This window comes from Aythya fuligula, chromosome 1 (genome assembly GCF_009819795.1).
Source record: "Aythya fuligula isolate bAytFul2 chromosome 1, bAytFul2.pri, whole genome shotgun sequence".
Lineage (NCBI taxonomy): Eukaryota > Metazoa > Chordata > Aves > Anseriformes > Anatidae > Aythya > Aythya fuligula.
Genome location: NC_045559.1, coordinates 39074993 through 39093315, shown reverse-complemented (window position 1 = coordinate 39093315; position 18323 = coordinate 39074993). Strand labels below are relative to the sequence as shown.

The window sequence follows — 18323 nt, the reverse complement described above, 5'->3', positions numbered from 1 at the left end:
TGGACCAAGAAAATAAGCTAAGTAGGCATTGCTCTGTGAGTTTCAAGCTAAATAAAATTGTGCTTCTAAACAGGTTTTTGCACGACATTAACTCTTCCAGTGCAGCAATCTACAGTGTTCAGCAAGCGTAACACTAGGCAGAGCTAAAGCAAATACAGAACACATCTTTAGGCAAGACTGAAAGAAAAAGTCCATTGCAACCATTTATAACTCATTTTAGACTCATTTGAACTTGTTTCTGAGTCTGGCCTGAAAGTTGGTCTTCTTTACGTTTCAAATGAAATGCAAGAGGCCAAATAACCTTTGCCACAATGTTGAATGGAAAGACACTACCACTGAAATGCATTGCTGCTTCAGTAGGCACAACTACCCATTTCAGTCAATTCACAACAAAAAGCCTTAGCAATAAAATAAAATAAAATATAATATAATAAAATAAAATAAAATAAAATAAAATAAAATAAAATAAAATAAAATAAAATAAAATAAAAAATTGTCTTGCACTCAGACTGCAGATATTAAAAATGTCTGACTGAGCCATGTTGGTGCTGGATGTGGACCAGGATGAAGCAGCACCCTAACCTGCCATATTTTTTTCACCTTTTTTTCCCCTCAGCACAATGCCTTGATATTATTGAGTTTCATTCCTGATGCAGGAAAGCCTCTGCTTCACATATAGTACAGGAAAACCCCAGCCTGTCAGAATTCAGCCTAGCACCCTTGCTTTTTCCCCACATTTGTAACTGCTCATTTATATGTAAAGTAGAAGTTTCCTGAAATGAAATTGAAATTATCTTTATTTAAAAGTTGTCACATGATTATAAATATGAACCAGATACATTCAAAAATACAAAAAGTGGAGTAAGACCTAATGAAACTTTCATTTTACTCAAATAGTGTCACTAGAAACATGTTGCTGTTACTCTGTTAGTTGTGTTATACTATTATTGTGTTATGGGTACACAGCTATCTTGAAGGTTCTGTTTAAGTACCGTTCACTGTGGAAGATTGCAGAGGTGAACTATATGATTAGGGCAACAACAGTCATTTCCCTTTTCCATCAACAGACAATATACGTGAACAGATTGTATAACACTTCTGTACCATGTTGCACATAAAAAGACCATCAGGTTTCTACCTCTCAAACCTGTTTATTTCTGAGAAAAAAAAAAAAAAGAAAAAAAAAAAAAAAAAAAACTACATTCTCCTCAGCGTTCTAGTTAACTGATTTAGACCAACCACACTACCTACTTCTATCCAAACTAAATATTCTAGCTATGATTTTTAAAGGGAAAATCCTAGTTTAGCACTTCCTACTGCAATCCAATCTTCCTACATACTGACCAAGGATTCACATATGTATACCTTCATAAATGCCATCTAAATCTATCACATTTGATATCACTGTGATGTCATTTTCTATTTCTTCCAAACCCTTCCACACTTGTTTTTCCTCTACACAGCTCTGATCTCACAGTGCCATGCCCTGCCTGGAAAGTACCCTTCCCTATATCTTAATGACATATAGCCCCTATCCCGTTATAAAAACTAAGGTTCCCAATGCCTCACTGTTGGCCAAGACCTAAGCTGCTTTCCTACATATGCTTATTTAAGACAAAGTTGCTAGTGAAAAAAGTTTTAGTTGCAGGTTAAAGTCTGATGAACTCTCTCAACTCTCAGATCTAACAGATTGTTAACAATCTTCAGCAGCCTCTCATTTAAAAAAAAAAAAAAAAAAGTTCAAAAAGTTTGACATGGTCAAGAGGGTTCCCGTTACAACAAGATTATTTTACAGTTGAAATCTCTACTACCCTTCAAAATGTGATATTCATAAGTGAACATTATTTCTTGTCAAGAACAGTATAGTTAAATTAACAGACAATCACTAGCAGCCCTGGAGAAGACAATCATGGATGACAGCTCTGCTGCAGCAGAGTGAAAAGAGCTATAATGAAAACTGCTTTAGCCATGGCTATCTAAAACATATTTTGGATTCATGGGTTTTTAGGCATTTAACCCTCTCTTACCAAGTGGAAGTTCACACATTTTCCTGGTGAATCCCATCATTTTCGCTTAGTTTCTGTGTCTGTCAAAGACCTTTTTACACTTTAAAACTTCTACACAGAGATTCATCCCATCTTTCAGCCACCTAAAACTCAGACATCAAATTTAAACCAGCCAAATTAGTCTCCTCTCCACGGTTAGCAGAGATACCTTCACTGGTACCTCTGCAGGGATGATTCATTTTTCCTAACTATTGATAAAATGTATCTTCTTTTCTGAAGGCATCTACATTTCTCACACGGTAAAGAAATTGGAGTAGATGCTGTTTTTTGATGTCTACAATTCAATGCATCCACTTCTACATTGGTGTCAACTGCTCAAATGACTTATTTATTAGAAAATTAGGAAAAATACTCTTTAAAGGATGAAGGATGGAGCAGGAGGTATTCTCATGGCTCGAAAAAAGCCCTGGCATTTCCATGACATCTCTTACAATGCCACATTCTGTTGCAATCTCATAACAGCATCACCCTCTTATTATTTTTAATTAATCATTTAAAAGCCAACTGATGTCACAAGCTGATTTAGTTAAGTAGCCAATGGGGTTACTGTCAGATTTGGTCACCTTCTTTTTATTTGGGGCTAACTGAACAGCATTACTGGCAGTAATGCTGCTAATCTGAGAATTTTCCTTGTTTGAGAGGTTTGGCTTCTATTCATGTTCTAATTAAGATGGGAAGGCAATACCTACATAACAAAAAGAAAACATTTCACTCCGAAGAGGATTATTTCCACCAGACTCTATTCATCTTATTCTATATAAAGCTGCTTTATTTCTACACATAACTTGTCTTGACTGTTGCAAACAATATCAAACTCAAGCTTGCATCATGCCAAGTCACCAGAGACCAGCTTCTCCTTAATAAACTTCCAAACCAGTTACTATGCCCATTATGGTCCTTATTGTACTAACTACTAGAATGCATTGGCTTACCATTTAACATATTTTACCACAATACGTTAAGACAAAGTCCTATGTGAATATTTTTTCTTTTCTTTCTTAACATTATACTATGGACTGATCTCCCACACATTGTTAGCTTCAGCTTGGTAACTCGCAGCACCTTTTCATATTTCAAAGCACTATTTCAGTACCTTTTGCTAAGGCTGGAGCACAATTTTTTTGCTCTGTAGCCCCAACCAGTTGCTGTTTTGAAGTGCTCTGAGTTTAAAAATGTTAAAAAAAAAATAATAAAAACTCAAAACAGAAGCTACAAAGGTCAGGGTAAAAGTGACAGTTTATTCTGCGTACAAATGCACTGTACCAACCCAAATGTGTGCAGAGCCACCAAATGTGTTCCACACAGGTGATCAACGAACATAGTAGGTTTCAGTTCTGCTGCCTAAACATGGGCATCCCGTGGAGAGGAGCCCATGCAGGAGCAGGGAGTATGGGGGGAGCTGCCACTCATGGAGGACTCGTGCCGGAGCAGTTTGCTCCTGGGGGATGGACCCCGTGGTACGGAGCCGTGTGGGAGCAGTGCTTGAAGAGCTGCTGCCTGTGGGCATTGAAATGGAATTGATCCCCACAGGATCAATTCAGGAAGGACCCCACGTGGAGCAGGGGCAGAGAGTGACGGTGAAGGAGTGGTGGAGACATAGCATAAGGGACTGGCCACAGTCCCCATTCCCCATTCCCCACCTATGCTCAGGGGGAGGAGTTAGAAGAGGGTGGATAGGGAGAAGGTGTTTTTATTTATTTTTTTGGGTTTTTTTAGTTTCTCACTGCTCAAGTTTGCTAGTAATAGGTAATAAATTATATTAATCTCCATATGTTGAGTCTGTTTTGCCCATTATGATAATTGTTGCATGATCTCCCTGTCCTTATCTCAACCCTTGAGCCATTTTCATCATATTTCTCCCCCCTTTTCCTCTGAGGAGGGAGAGTGAGAGAGCGGTTGTGGTGGAGCTCAGCTGCCCAGCTGAGTAAAACCACCAAATGTTCCTTTCCCTCTCTCCTACAGAGGTGTGATGGATTCTCTTACAGTGGAAGAGACTGAATGTCTTTCAAAAAGATTGTGTATCACTCAGATCTAAACTATAGCCATGATGTCGTAAGAGTGCTATGAAACTCTACAAGCCCTCAGCATGCTGGAGGTCAGATCAGATCAGCATTTCTTAAATTCTTTGGTTGGCAACCTCTTAATCAAGAGGCAACCAAACAAACTGCTGACAATCATTTTCAAACACTCTAAAGACAAGACCAGAAAAGTACTACATAGCGCTTTCATGTTATAGATGGAGAAAGAAAAACAAGCTATCTTGGTTGGTTAGGGAATCAGGGAAAAGAGCACATGTACATGAATTTTCTTTAAAAATCAGAACAGTTCCCCTTTGAACCTTTTCTTTATATGGTTAAGCATTTTTTTTTTATATTGCAGAAAACATTTTAAACTCTTGTATGACACTTTAAAAACTGAACCCTGTTCTTCAAAAATATTCAAAGAGCAAGTGTTAATGATCCAATCTTGTCTTCCTTTGTACAGCACATTCACTGAATCTCTTGGAAAATCACTTTCTGAGATTGCATTGAAAACTTTAAAGTGTTTCATGCTGCATAATGAAAACAAGAGCTTATTTTTGCACAAAGTAATTAATACCTTGAACACACCTGAAAAAAATAAAATGTGTCAAATGCAACCCCAAAGTTTCTGTGCAGCAATTCTTTAGAGAAAGAGATTTTCAAAGGTCCAGAAAAAAAAAATATTTCTTAAGATATATTTTAACACTATAATGTTCACACACATTATAATATTCATATATTAAATATTGATTCATCTCTACAGGCCTCAAGACAAAACAGCAAGGGGATTCACTTTCACCCAGCCTTTCTGTAACATATACATAAAAGTGGATTCATCAGTTGTTCATCTTTCTACATTTCACGACAATTTCAAAGGGGAAAATAAAAAGCTTTCTGCAAAGCCTAAGGTTGTCCCCAACCCTACAAACCCTATTCACAGCTCTCCATCACTGAATTGCCTTAGATACTTCTCTTTCCCAGGTCTGCGCATTGTGAAAATTTAATGTTACTGCTCACACTTAAGTTGAGCTCAGGGGTAATAAAACTTTCTTTCTGTTACTTAGGCAGCTTCAGTGGGAGAGTCTGCCCACATAAGATTTGAACCATCCTCAGGAAGATCTCCCCTCTGCTGATGATGTAAGGAACACATGTAGGGCAGCAGGCTAGCTAATTTAGACATCCCAGCTGAACGTTGGATGACTACAGTTAAATGATTCCTAGCACGTCTTTGAGTTAGGTACCATGCCTCTAACCCTTGAGAGGCCTATGTCTCTTTACACATTTAATACATAATTGCTATGCTAATTACATGGGTGTCTAAATACAGTACTCAGAATAAAAGAAAGTGAGTTTTAAAATGAGTTTTCAGAGAAGCGTCAAATGCATCCCACTAACATTGCAATCCTACAGTGCCATTAGAGGGAAAAAAAATATATCCCAGAAATCCAAAAATCTTCACCTGGGTAGCTTGTTTATGCAGCACATGCAACGTTTTGTCAGTCCTTCATAACTGGACCTGTATAAAGTTTCTTAGTTCCAGTATATGAAACATTCTGTAAAAGAAATTCTGTAGCATTTTAGTAGAAACACTTCACTCTTTCTGGAATGCTATAAATATAGGGATAGCTCTGCCTGTTCAGTCAAAAGGACTAGCCAGATCAGTATGCTCCTTTCCAGCAGCAGCCATAAGCAGATGCTAATGAAAGAGAAAGACCAGGGAAGTATGTATAGCACTCTCTTGAGCATTTCTCAGCTTCTGTTTTCAGACCAGGGGATGTTCTCCAATGGAGCTTCTTTCCAAATACTGGTCCATGCCTCCATTTGGACCTCTGGATTGCATCTACAATCTCTTCTGATGAGTTTCACAAATCTACCACCAGCCACAGTAACTGCAATCTTTTTGTGGTCTCTGCACCTGTCTCCTGCCAGCCTCATTGTATGGCCCTTTATTCTTGGTTGCAGGAGACAGTCAGCCCCTCCACCCCATATCATTCACAGCTTAAAGAGTCACAACTGTCCAAGTGTGAAAAGCTCTTGCTTACCTAATCATTCCCCACAGGGAAACTATTCCAATCTCAAAGATCCTTGTAAGAAAAAGCTCTACACATTAAGAAAATGCTTTGTGTATTGCAAACCGGATTAAAATTAAATATGTGACACAAATACAGAAATGTATTTTATATTCACCAGCCATAGAAACACAATTAAAAACCCTACCGCATATCTTTTCAGAATTAAGCAAAGCCCAATGCCTTATCCACCTCTCATTTTAAGTAGTGTTTATAATGATATTATAGTCTTGGAGAAATCTGTTTTTTAAAGAACTGACTTATTTTTCAGAAATGAAATTCATATGAGAATTATTAGTTTAAAACCCTACACAAGCACCTTCCAGTTCAGAGTATGATGTGGAAAAAAAGAGCACATATCTACAAGCTAAGTAGAACTTTTAACTGTGGAAATTGGTTATTCAAATGAGAAAAATCCCCAATTCACATTCATTACCATAATTCACATCAATTGGCAAACAAATCTACTGTTCCAGTACATTCAGAAGCCAGCACAGGCCATCTAAGTCCAAAAAATGCTAGTCACTAGGTGGAAAAATGGTTCCCCCACATTCTCCACAGTTCCCAACCATAACAAAGGCTGCCAAGAAGTCAGAGAAGCCCACAACAGGCGACAGCAACTACAAACATCTGACTGCAAATAAGTAAAGCAAAAAAGCCTGGCCAGAAGACAGTCAAGTAGACAAAACTGTCAGGACCAAGTGGTTCCTGTACAGCACCCTAGCTGACTTACTACAACATCAGATGATGCCAAATGTCTGTGGAAAGGGACCTTAATGACACGTGAACAAATGAACACAGGTCTCTCTGATATAGCAACACCTCTGAACCTAACTGTCCTCGACTACGCCCACTATATACAGAGTTCAAATGGACAACCCTGTAGACAAAAGCCTTAATGAAGTACACAATGCTTTGCAATGATGATAGAAGTGTAGCAGGTGACAGTCCCAAGGTTCTTTGCTTCACAAAGCACAGGCATATTTTCTGTATCAGCGCATTTTCACCATGTGGATTCCCTCACCTCCCAGACTATTGGCCCTAACTTTCCATTTCCCAGTAAAAAAAAAAACAAATCAGCACTCCTTCAGGTTAAAGGCACTAGCATATGCTTAAACTTGGTGATCTTAGTGTTCTGTTGAACTGGAAACAAATGTACCTATGTTCGTATTCAAAGCAAATTTTCAATAATACTTACATCACAGAGAGTGTTGAAATGTTACTTATTATATCTACATTTAATAAATGTAACTTTATTATAGCATAACAAACTTACCAAACTATTTCCTGTAGTATCACTACAGGATAATTCAAGTTTTCAATCTGTGCTTCATATTAACACAATTTTGCTACAAACACTTGATAAAAAAATACATTTTTACTTGTGATTATTCCTCCTAATATGGTGCAAGGACATCCAAACTGGAACATACTCACTTCCAATGAGATATTTTAAAAAGATATGCCACAGCATAATGATAACCCATAAAGTATGTTGAGTTGAAAGGCCGTATGTTGTAATTGTGAAAGATATTCTGAAACAGATACAGCCACTACTGCCTGCTGTTACCTGGCATCCACAGTAAACTACCTGAAGTAATGATCGGAGTCCCACTGTTCTTTTCATTCAGAGGAAAGTTTTTGATTATTTTTGCCTTTTAAATTTTTGGCACCAGTAAGTCTGTAACTTCCAGTGTGAGTAACTTGCATACATGAAGCCAGGTATGAAAGATACACAGGAAATCTGATGCACGTGCCATGTTTAATAAACCCATCTGCATATACCTCCAAGCGAACATTGCCTGGAACCCATCATTTAAAGAGAACAAGAAACAAATACCACAACATTCTAATAAAAAATTCATGCGACACCCTCATCTAGCAACATCAATTACTTTATCTATCTCCTACACCGTTAGTTGTAAGACTAATAATGCTACTCAGCAGGCAAGGGTTTTAATGAAATAGACCCTGAGTTTCTGGGAGGATCACCTGTGGTTCCAACTCTAACACTTCTGATCAAATACAAGCTTTCTTCCCGCTGCTGAGCAATAGGCTTTTCTGGATCTTGATCAAACATGCCCCTAAGGAGGGAGGGTGTAATAATATGGTGTAAAATATTCAAGCGTATAGGAGAACAAATGATTGTGGTGAAAGGGAGGAGGAGAGGAAACTGTTTCAAAAATAATAGAAATTGACAGCTTCAACACTAAGTCACTTGAGCAGCAAAACAAGTTCACGGCAGTTCTTTCAGTAAGCAACAATACAATTAAGCATATGTTAGCCATCATTAATAAACAACATGAACTAGCATAACAAATACTGCCTTATGCTGTTAGAGGCTCCCATTTCTACAAATACTTTCAATTCTGTTCCCCATCTAAGTCTAAGGCCTCAAGTTATAAATATTACAGAACAAATGTCTCCCAGTGAATTTCTAATGAAAGGGAGGCCAAAATAAAAATAATTAAAAAATAAAAATAAATTAAAAAAAAAAAAAGGATGAAGAAGAAACTAATCAGTAGTTACAGTTGCTGCATTCTCTTCCTACTGTTCTTCTGCCTAACTTACCCAAGTGCTGTCTGCTTTCTGCTCCTTTTAGTGCAAATATGAGAGGGGACAAATTGGCTTCCTTTCCTCTCCAGGGAAAAAAGGAAAACTCCTTACTTATTGATCCTTCCAAATTAACCCAGACATTCCTTACCTTGAAACCTAGAAAATTCCAGTCTTAAATTTCCTTTAAAAAAGCTGACAGTGTCCCAAGCTCCAATTGAACTTCACGTTCTAGGGGTAATCTTACCTAATTTTGGCAGGGAATAGGGCACTTTAAAATAATCTTCATAAAATTCAATTAGTCTTCTTGTAATATTTAGAGCATAGTCCCCTGATCCTCTTCGGATTGCATCAGGCCTTGCATACAATCGTACCTGTTAAAGAAAAAAAGCAAAAGACTGATCATTCCAGTGTCTACGTATTAAAGTTCTGCTACCTGCGGAGGTGAACTACTCTAAGGTGGTTGTGAGGTGGCAGGGTTATTCCCCTACAGCAAGATGTAGCTGTCATCATCTTGTCAAAACATGCTGTGGCTAAAAAAATGAAACTTACACAATTCAGGTTAAAAAGTTGAGAAGTCACAATCTCCTGCTTGTTTGTGTTGCCGAATAAAAGAATTAACACTGTTTGCATCAAAATAAATATTCAAAGAAAATGCTTACATGTGTTTGCTAGAGATATGATGGTAGGGTGGATTAGTATAATGGTTCTCTGCCTACACTGAATGTAGGCAAGATGCAGTGGCTCAGCAGGAGGAAGTTCACGGTTTGTTAAAGGCACATTACATCGAACCCTGAAAGTATTAGTAGACTGTGAAGAAAAAAATGATCGTTCTCCTTTCTTTTCTCTGGCAGTGACACAGTTACCCTCAACGAGCTACAAAACATTGCAAAACAACCATTTATAAGCTCATTCTTATACACAAACAATTAACATTCCCCAAGCCTCCACGACTGCTTCAGGCCTCTGTTTTCAGCAAGCAGTAAGTTAAAGCTGTTTATACAAGTCACAGACTGCTATGTTCAGTATAGAATTGCTCACATATCTGCCTGCATGGAGCACCAAATGTGCTGGCCAGCTCCTGTCCAGATGAACAAGGTAGTGCAAAGCACCGCAAGGTTATTCATTATGCCCTGTCCTCGTATTCCTTTGCAATAAGGAAGCATTAAATATATATAATATACATGTATATGTATATATACAAAGATGACATACAGTTTGTGACAACTGTTAAGGCATAGAAAGGGGGGCTACTTTCCATATTCCCTCTTCACATGCAGCCTAATGGCTAGTGATGGAAGAAGAGTGTGCTTTGTCACTGGTGGCAGTGGCAGAAGGTCTCTCCCTGCCCTTCATAATGACCTACTGCTTCCTGTGGTAGGATTTAATCCCACCTGGGGTCCCACAGAATGCACCAGGGCAGAAAACAGAAAACATGAAGTGGAAATTTCAGTTTGGAAAGGTTTCTACATGCCCTGTTCTGAACCAGAAAAAAAAAAAAAAAAAAAAAAAGGGATTTTCAGCTTCAGTGAGAGCACTACCAAATATTGCTTTACTGCTCATTTCCTGAACCAGTTCAGTTACCTAAGTGGAAACCAGATATCGAACCTCAATGCACTGCACCTGTCAATTCAGTTTTATACCACTACCTGTTTTTATGGGCATTCAGACACATTGCTGTGCTTTGCTGTGTCCATCTTTATATTTATACCTTTGTGTCATATTACAGATCCAGTACACAATCAGCCATACACAGTTATGATTGTAAGGCAAAATGGATAACACTGTGTAACCTAATGAGACATGTAATAAAGCAGACTTCTCATAATCACCACCTGAAAGCATATAAAACATTATCTGAACACCTCAAAGTCACTATATCCATTTATTGCTTCCTTCCAAAGTTAACAGTGTCATGTATATTAAACATTCCTATCTGCTAAACTACTTATAATTTTTTTAATAAAATAGAGATTAACCACAAAGTTCCTAATTTAAACTTCTTGAAACCTTTAGTTTATGAAATGATGGTAAGAATCACAATTAAATTTGTGATGAACACTGTCGTGTATCATTAAACCTTTATACACAATTTTGCATAATTGCTTTACTGGCACAGTTGACTGTATCAGCATATTAGAAAAAGAAGAGTCAGCCAACCAGGTATGCAAAAAATCATTCAATTTGACAGTGGCCAAATGTGTCCATTATAAGGATTAGGACAACAGAAGGGAAGAAAATAAAAAAGTACGTACAAGAAAAATCAAGGCTCACCATGGTGCATTACAACGTGTGCCTTTTGACAAATGCAGAAAAGGCATTTAAAGGTGTTTAAGACGGCGCCCAGGTATCAAAGCTCAAAAACTGCAATGCTACAAATTTTCATTTGCTACCTGCCTAATGTTGAATATAATTCTATTTTTTCCTGTAAAGGGCATCTCTGCCTGCCTAGACCAACAGGGCTGTATTGCTTAACACTCCTAAGCTGGAACACAGCTCAGAAATTATCTGTTCTGTTGCCCAGGCCTTTTAAGCTTTGAGGCAACAGGCATTCCCAAAGCATGCCAGCCACTTCTAGATGACAGGATGGCTCCACACAAAATGCAGTTGATGCTGACACTCTTCTACAACAGATCTTTGACTACTTCACATGATAGTTATTCGTTTGCACCAAGCTATGAGAGACCCAAGTTTAGCTTCTCCCACTTCCTTAATTCAAAATTACACGTCTCCAAAAAATACTATAAATGCCTCTTTATAGGCTTTTCTGAACAAAAGAGGCTGTATGCAGGTTTAATCTTCACCTGTCATATCTAATGATTCCCACTATTAAGAAAATAATTCAAAATTCTGTCCAGAAACAGTTTGAAGAGAAATAAAGGACTGAAAGGTAACCAGGCAGTGATGGCACTCACACCGGAAGACAGCCTCCTGGGAGCTGGGTCTGCTTCTGCCTTCCACCCAATATCCACTGAACATAAAATGTATGAAGAAACCTTAGACTCACTCTTGCTTCAGCAAATTCCCTCTGGGTGAGCAGAGGGCTGCTGCATGGGACTATCTGTGGCACTAATCATTTGGCTGGCTGTTTCAGGTGATACCTTCTGAGGAGTCTCCCTCAATCACAATATGAGGAGCTTGGTCCAGAGCTCTATCTGAGGGCAGGTACATATAAGCTTGACATCAAAGCCCCTCATTTCTATATGCCAATGTCCTTTAATGCGTATAGGCTCATCTTGGCCATCCCTGTTTTACCTCCAAGTCCATAAAATAGGGAACGTGTTATTTCCTTAGCTTATATGCTCAGCATTAAGCAATAAAGACTGTAAAGTGTTCAGATACTGCTCTGACAAGGAGCTTCAGCAGATAAACCAGAATGAAGATTAAGACACAAGATTTGTGTTTAGCATACGTTTTTTTTTTTTTCACTTGTTTACTGCTTTCATTTCAGAAAGCAGATAAGCTGCATTACTTTGTAACTAAATATGTTGGACTGAACAACAGTGCATAATTATTACATACTTTCCCACAGGCTGTTTGATCATTACACTAGAGAATTTGATTTTACATTAATTTAAATAAGAAAACAAACAGATAATTTTCTGCAGGGTCAGACCTAAATATAAATAAAAGTAGTACGTGTTCTGCTATGCAAGATAAAGATGATTCTAGCTTATCTGCATAATTCATCACCTACTGCAATGGCACAAGTATCTGGACCACTCACCAAAAAAAGGCTGAGTATGGATATTCACTTTGAAATAACATTATTTTCTGATTTCTTCAGCTCTCTTTTGTATTTTTGCTCCCTTAACCAGATCTCAAACACATTCCTATACATGTAAATCAGAATGACATATCAGACTTGATATAAAGGGAAAGTCTGGTGTTTTTTACATCTTGAGCTTCATTCTGTGAGTAGAAAGGTGCCCTGGAAGGCTTGCAGACAAAGATGCTTTTACAGTAAGGGTGGTCACCAAGACTAAACCAGCAAAACCTCTTCTTGAAAGCATCAAAGGCATCTGTTTATCTCCCTAACCTGTAGTAGAAACTTAGACCCTCCCTTTAGAAGACTACTTCCAGCTATGACTTAGATAAAAGTTAGATGCTTACAGTAAATGTACTCAATTTTGGTTCCTGATCTTGTCTTCCACCCAAATCAGTAGAATTAGCTATTTATATCTAGCCATGTACCCACGAGTGTCTACACAGCATCTGAAGATCAGTGCTCATGGATCTCTGGGGCTTGGAGCTATACGGGCAATGCTAGAAATAATTCTTCATGCCATTAATAACTACAAAACACATATTTAGAAAGCTGCAGCTGCAAAGTTAAGTTAAAAAATGTTTGTCATAAGTCAACCCACACAAACCATTTCCTCTTGCATACCTGCATTTTTTGCAGTCCTTGATTATATAATCAAATGCTGTCTTTTATTGCATGACTTTTGCTTCTTTTAAAAATGGACAGTTATTTGATTTCCCTTTATTACCCTTTTTACACAGTAACCTGCGAGTATGCTACTACCTTGCAAGTATAAGTGAAGCTCTTTTCCACAGGCTTTGCAAGATTAGGTGATATTAATATTTTCATCTAAGAAAATGGAGAACAAAGAAAGACAAATTCTGGGTGCTTATTTTGACACTTCTCAGTGTCAAGTATACTTAATATCTTTATTGCACATGTTTAAAGCACTGTTCCCATTATATCTTACTGCAGCAGTGAACACTTTACACAGCTTTGAGTCTGGTCACAGGTGTCTTAGTTTGGGTATTAAGAAAATTAGTTACACACGATTAGTAACTAAATGAGACTGTGTCAGTTTATGTAATTCACTCAGCATCTCATAGCAGCTCCAGTGGCAGAGGAAGGGAGGGAACTAAAAGATGGCACAGTCTCACAGCCACCTGACAGCCTACACCAACCTCCTCCCAAGTATCGCGATAGATGAGGCAGGGGCTGTTGAGGCAACAGGCATATTCGTTACAGTGGTGCTGTCCTGATGTCACATTGTTCCTCATGTGTCTAAATGAGGCAAACATAGGAAAGATTTTGTACGTGATCATTGTAGGAATTATATTTTCATAATACCTATAAATATGTGGACAAACCAAAGTTCACGTGGTGAAACAACTGTATAAATTCTGAGGTGTGATTTTTTTCCTTCTTTCCATCTCTATTTGCAATTAACAATCTTTCAACAGAATTTCTGACTATTAAGAAAAAAAATTCACCCCCTCATAAATCTCTTGAATGGAACCATACTTCCTACCATCAGTCTGAAGTGCTAGATCTGCATCTTCAACCCTACAGCCCAGACCTTCCTTTCATTTATAATGTGCTATTCTTCTTATACAGTGCAGCCATGGATGCAGGAGACACGGCACACTTTGCCAGAAATCATTTTCACTTTTGTAAACAGCAGAGCAAGAAGTTAGAGTTCCTAAATGAAATTGCTGCACTGCGTATTTTCTCATTCCTTTCTAACATGAGCAAAACAGTATTATTTCCCCTTTTTCCTTTCAAGAAACCCTGAGCTAAGTGGAACTTTAAATGATGGCAATACAACAACCATAATCAGATACCATCATGGAAAAAGATACCATCATCTTTAAAGACTAATTAAGAAATATTAGTAACCTAATCCAGGTTCTTAGAATGACTTTGGCAGCATTATCAACTAAATCATAAAATGTTCCTGAAACTGGTATGGTAAATTCCACATACCTGTCATAAGTGATCAATGGTCTCCTCTGTTTTTAGTCAAAAGTATTTGCTGTAAAAAACTGCACTTTCAAAACTATTTTGTATATATAGCAACAGCTTCTGTAGTATCTTTTAATATTTCAGCATTTGGTACAAAAAATATGTCGAAGTAATTTAAAAATATCTGTAATGCCAGGTCACCAAAACAGATAAATGTGATTGCAAAATGAGAGCTGTTTCCCATAGCGAGGGACAGTTTTGATATATGCTAAGAAATATGTAAGAGATTTAGAACAAATCACACAGAGCCAAAGCTAGGTTATTAACTACTGTGTATGAGAAAAATTCTTCTCTCTGATGCAGGTAAAAAATATTCATCAAAAAGAAAGTTAACATTAAAAAAAAAAAAAGATGTCATTATTTCATAAAGGTTCAAAAAAAAATGTGAATTAGTAACTATATACAAGGTACAATGGGTGAATTCTGACAAGTACAAACTGTAAATCGCGATGAATATCCTTACTTCTGGTGAATATGATCTCAGAAAATGTTTCCAATGTACCAAGGACTAGTGATATTAGTTCATAATAAACTAAGGAAGGAGTTTAGAAGTAGAACTGTTCTATTTTGACATTTTAAAAATGCAACTGTTTTTTTTGGTTTGTTTTGCATTAAAATTCAAGTATGTGAAGAAAGAAAAGGATGAAAGGGATGAAGAATGGTAAGAAAAAACTACAATCACTGTTTTTCATTCTGTTAAATATTTTGGGTCAAACTGAAGGCTTTCTTCTGTTCTGCTTTGCTTTGCAGGTAGAAGGAATATGGAATACATCCAACATTCTTGCCACAGGAAAAAAAAAAAAAGTCAAAATCTATTATTCTTTTAATTTAATTAATTAACATTTAATTGCAAAGGGACTGTTCTCCAACCTCCTCCCTCTGTAGGAATTCACCAAAGATGAAGTAAGACTGGAAAGAACCTAGGTGCTTTCCCTCTGGCACTAGGGAAAGGCACAAACAACCTTGCTAGAAGTGCCCCAAGCCTGCCCATTTGCTTCCCCGAGGAATTAAGAAAGCTCATGACTTGGCCAGAACCAAGATGTCACAAGGAAAAGGCTTGCAGGCCTGAAGTGTGTCACACACTACAACCCACCTGTTATTTTAGAATTAAATATCCACTTGTACATTTAAAGCCTACTCTTGAAGGCATTCATCTATATGTCACCTTCTTTTTCAGCTTGTGTATTCCCTTTGAAAAACCTTCACTCTTGCAGTGGAATTACCTTCTTAGGAGAGTGACACCTTGTTTGATATCTAGACATATTTTTATTCTTTTATTTATTGCAAGAGTGAGGAAATTGTGCCATGAGGAAAATAGCTCTCTGCTGCTTGTAAGCAACCTGACAAAGAATTTAGACAGTGATGACCACTGCTTTATCTCTGCCACAACATCAGGTATAAATTTGCTGATCACGATAATGCTGTATATTAGTTTACTCCAACAGATAACAGATTCAGTTTTCAAGATCTACACACCCTGAATTAATTCTGCAAGCCATATTTTCTTTAAAATTTTATCCATCTTTTCCATGACTTAAAACCACTCCAACTGCCACCACTGCCTTCACTGATGCCCTGGGGGAGTTACAGCTCACTGGAAGAGAAATACTGCTCCGAGGGAATAAAAAGTACCTCTGTTAGCAAGGGAAGGCTTGTGAGAACAGATGGCTCACTGGGCTGTAATGACCTAACACGACACCTGTTGAACTCAAGGGAATGACTTTTAACTACAGGGGCTTTAAATCAGGTTTCCAGAGGAGACAAGGCATGACCAGCTCCAGCCCTGGGCTAGGGATACTTTCTCCAAGGCAACCTTTCACCACCAGCAGCTGCCCTGTCTACAGTGTGCGTTTTCAGATCACTTAAGAAGTCCCTGTTAGGCAATGCACTGGAAAGGGGCATACTTAAATGCCAGTTTTCTGGTCACAACTACTTCAGATCATGAGAAGCGGGAGCACTGGCTGGATCTTATATCACATGTGCCATAAGGAAAATATCTCTTTGCTGCCTGTAAGCATCCTGACATAGAATGTACTCAGAAGTGGCCATTGCTTTTATCTCTGGCAAAGCACGAGGTACAACAAGGCTAGCTTGGATGCTGACAAGTGCAGAAGAAGCATCTAGAATCCCACCCCTCCATTTAAACCAGCCCCTACCATGGACAGTTCCACACACTTGACTACACAAAAACACTTTCTAAGGTAAACCCATGCAAAGCCTTAACCTACATCACACCACATAGGGCTATGGGACTACAAAAGACCTGAATCTACCTCTCTTTCTTTTAATTTGGCAGCATAACAGCATTTTTCTAAGTGAATGTGGCTGATGTTCCAAAGATAGCGTCTACTTTGCTACTGTGTATACCTTCTCCGATTTTTCTATCTTTCATCCATTTTCCTAGATGTATTGAAGTTTGAATAGTCTGAGAGCAAAATGAGAATATGGAAATTGAGCCAAGGTCAGATGACAACCTTAAATCATTGTTTTCTCAGACAAATATGGATTAGGTAAAATGGTATCAACACAGGAACCCACTTCACAATTAAGGACAGTTTCCCTTCCCACCAACTTCAAGAAGAATTAAAAGTAACTCTGTCAGGTGTTTCAAGCAGCTCAAAGTGCTTTCCTGTTGCAAACAGATGTTTCTGCATATCAACTGGTGTCAGCAATACCACCCTGGGAATAACGTTTGTTCTTTAATCCCTTCCTCAAAGCCAGCAGACTACACATGAAGCACAGCTTCTTGGGAGGCCCCTACAAACTCACTCCAGTCCTTTGTGTGGCTATACCCAGAGGCTCAGCCCAGCATTGCTACATCTGGGGTCTGACTACAGTGATTTAAAAATCTCAGTTCAGGAAGGTACTTATGCATACGTTAAATTTTAAGGATGTCTTTAACCTTAAACATGCACTTAGATGTTTCAGCAGGCCCTAACATTTCAATAGAGCAGCAGCTTACAAATTATATAAAGGGTAGGTAATAAGTCTTATGGTCTTTATTTGAAGATCTGCAATACTTCTGCAGCAAGTGAAAGCTGCAAAGCACATGCAGTTCCACTGTACCTAACAGACATGATTACTTTATAAATTGAGATTGCTTTTGTGTTTAATTTGCTCACTGACTGTACTTTAGGTACAGGTATTGTTTTTATTATGTTACAGAGACAAATGTTCATATTTACACATTTAATAGAGAAGACAAATGTCTGGATGCAGCAGTTTTGCCTGCTAACTCACTGGGTCACTTCTGCAAATCTGACATTGCATCTCAAGTGAGTTTTCAAATCTGATAAATTCAAAAGACTTAACATTTAGACATCATCTTCTCTACAGAAGCAAACAAGCTCCAAGCCAAGTTCTACTAAGAAACAGTATGAATTGTTTCACCTGAGTGCATAGCTCCATATATTTTGTGTGTTCAAATACAATAAACATTACAACTGAGCAAGGATATACTGATGAGTGAAGGAAAGAATGAGAGACAGCTGGAGTGAAATATCAAATCTGGTGTAGTGAACAGTTAAACTCTATAATGGGGAAAAATGACAAAAATAAATGCTTTGTTTCAATTTCCTATTCATTATTCATCATGGACAATACCCAGAAGAGACTATACAGCAATGAAATGTGCTTACTGAATACCGAAGGGACAGCTCATCTTTGTAAGGAGAAGACTTTCCTCCAAACTCAGAGCAGTCACACACAGCACTGCTCTGAGCCTTTTTGGATATAGTTATAACCACAAATATTTTATTAGCTTTATGGCTTTTTGTTTTGTTTTCTTTTTTGCCATAAGAGTTCAGTGACCTGATACTTACTAAGGAAACATTCGTTTGCTGGAGGT

At 37.9% G+C, this 18323-nt stretch overlaps 1 protein-coding gene across 1 annotated transcript in view; it reads right to left on the bottom strand.

The window, feature by feature from the left end:
* The window catches only part of TRHDE (thyrotropin releasing hormone degrading enzyme), a 207822-nt gene that overhangs the window by 159603 nt on the left and 29896 nt on the right, over positions 1 to 18323 (bottom strand). Inside the window, exon 3 of the mRNA XM_032208064.1 lies at positions 8957 to 9083. Coding sequence (XP_032063955.1) covers positions 8957 to 9083 — 127 coding nt within the window. The remainder of the gene's footprint in view (positions 1 to 8956; positions 9084 to 18323) is intronic.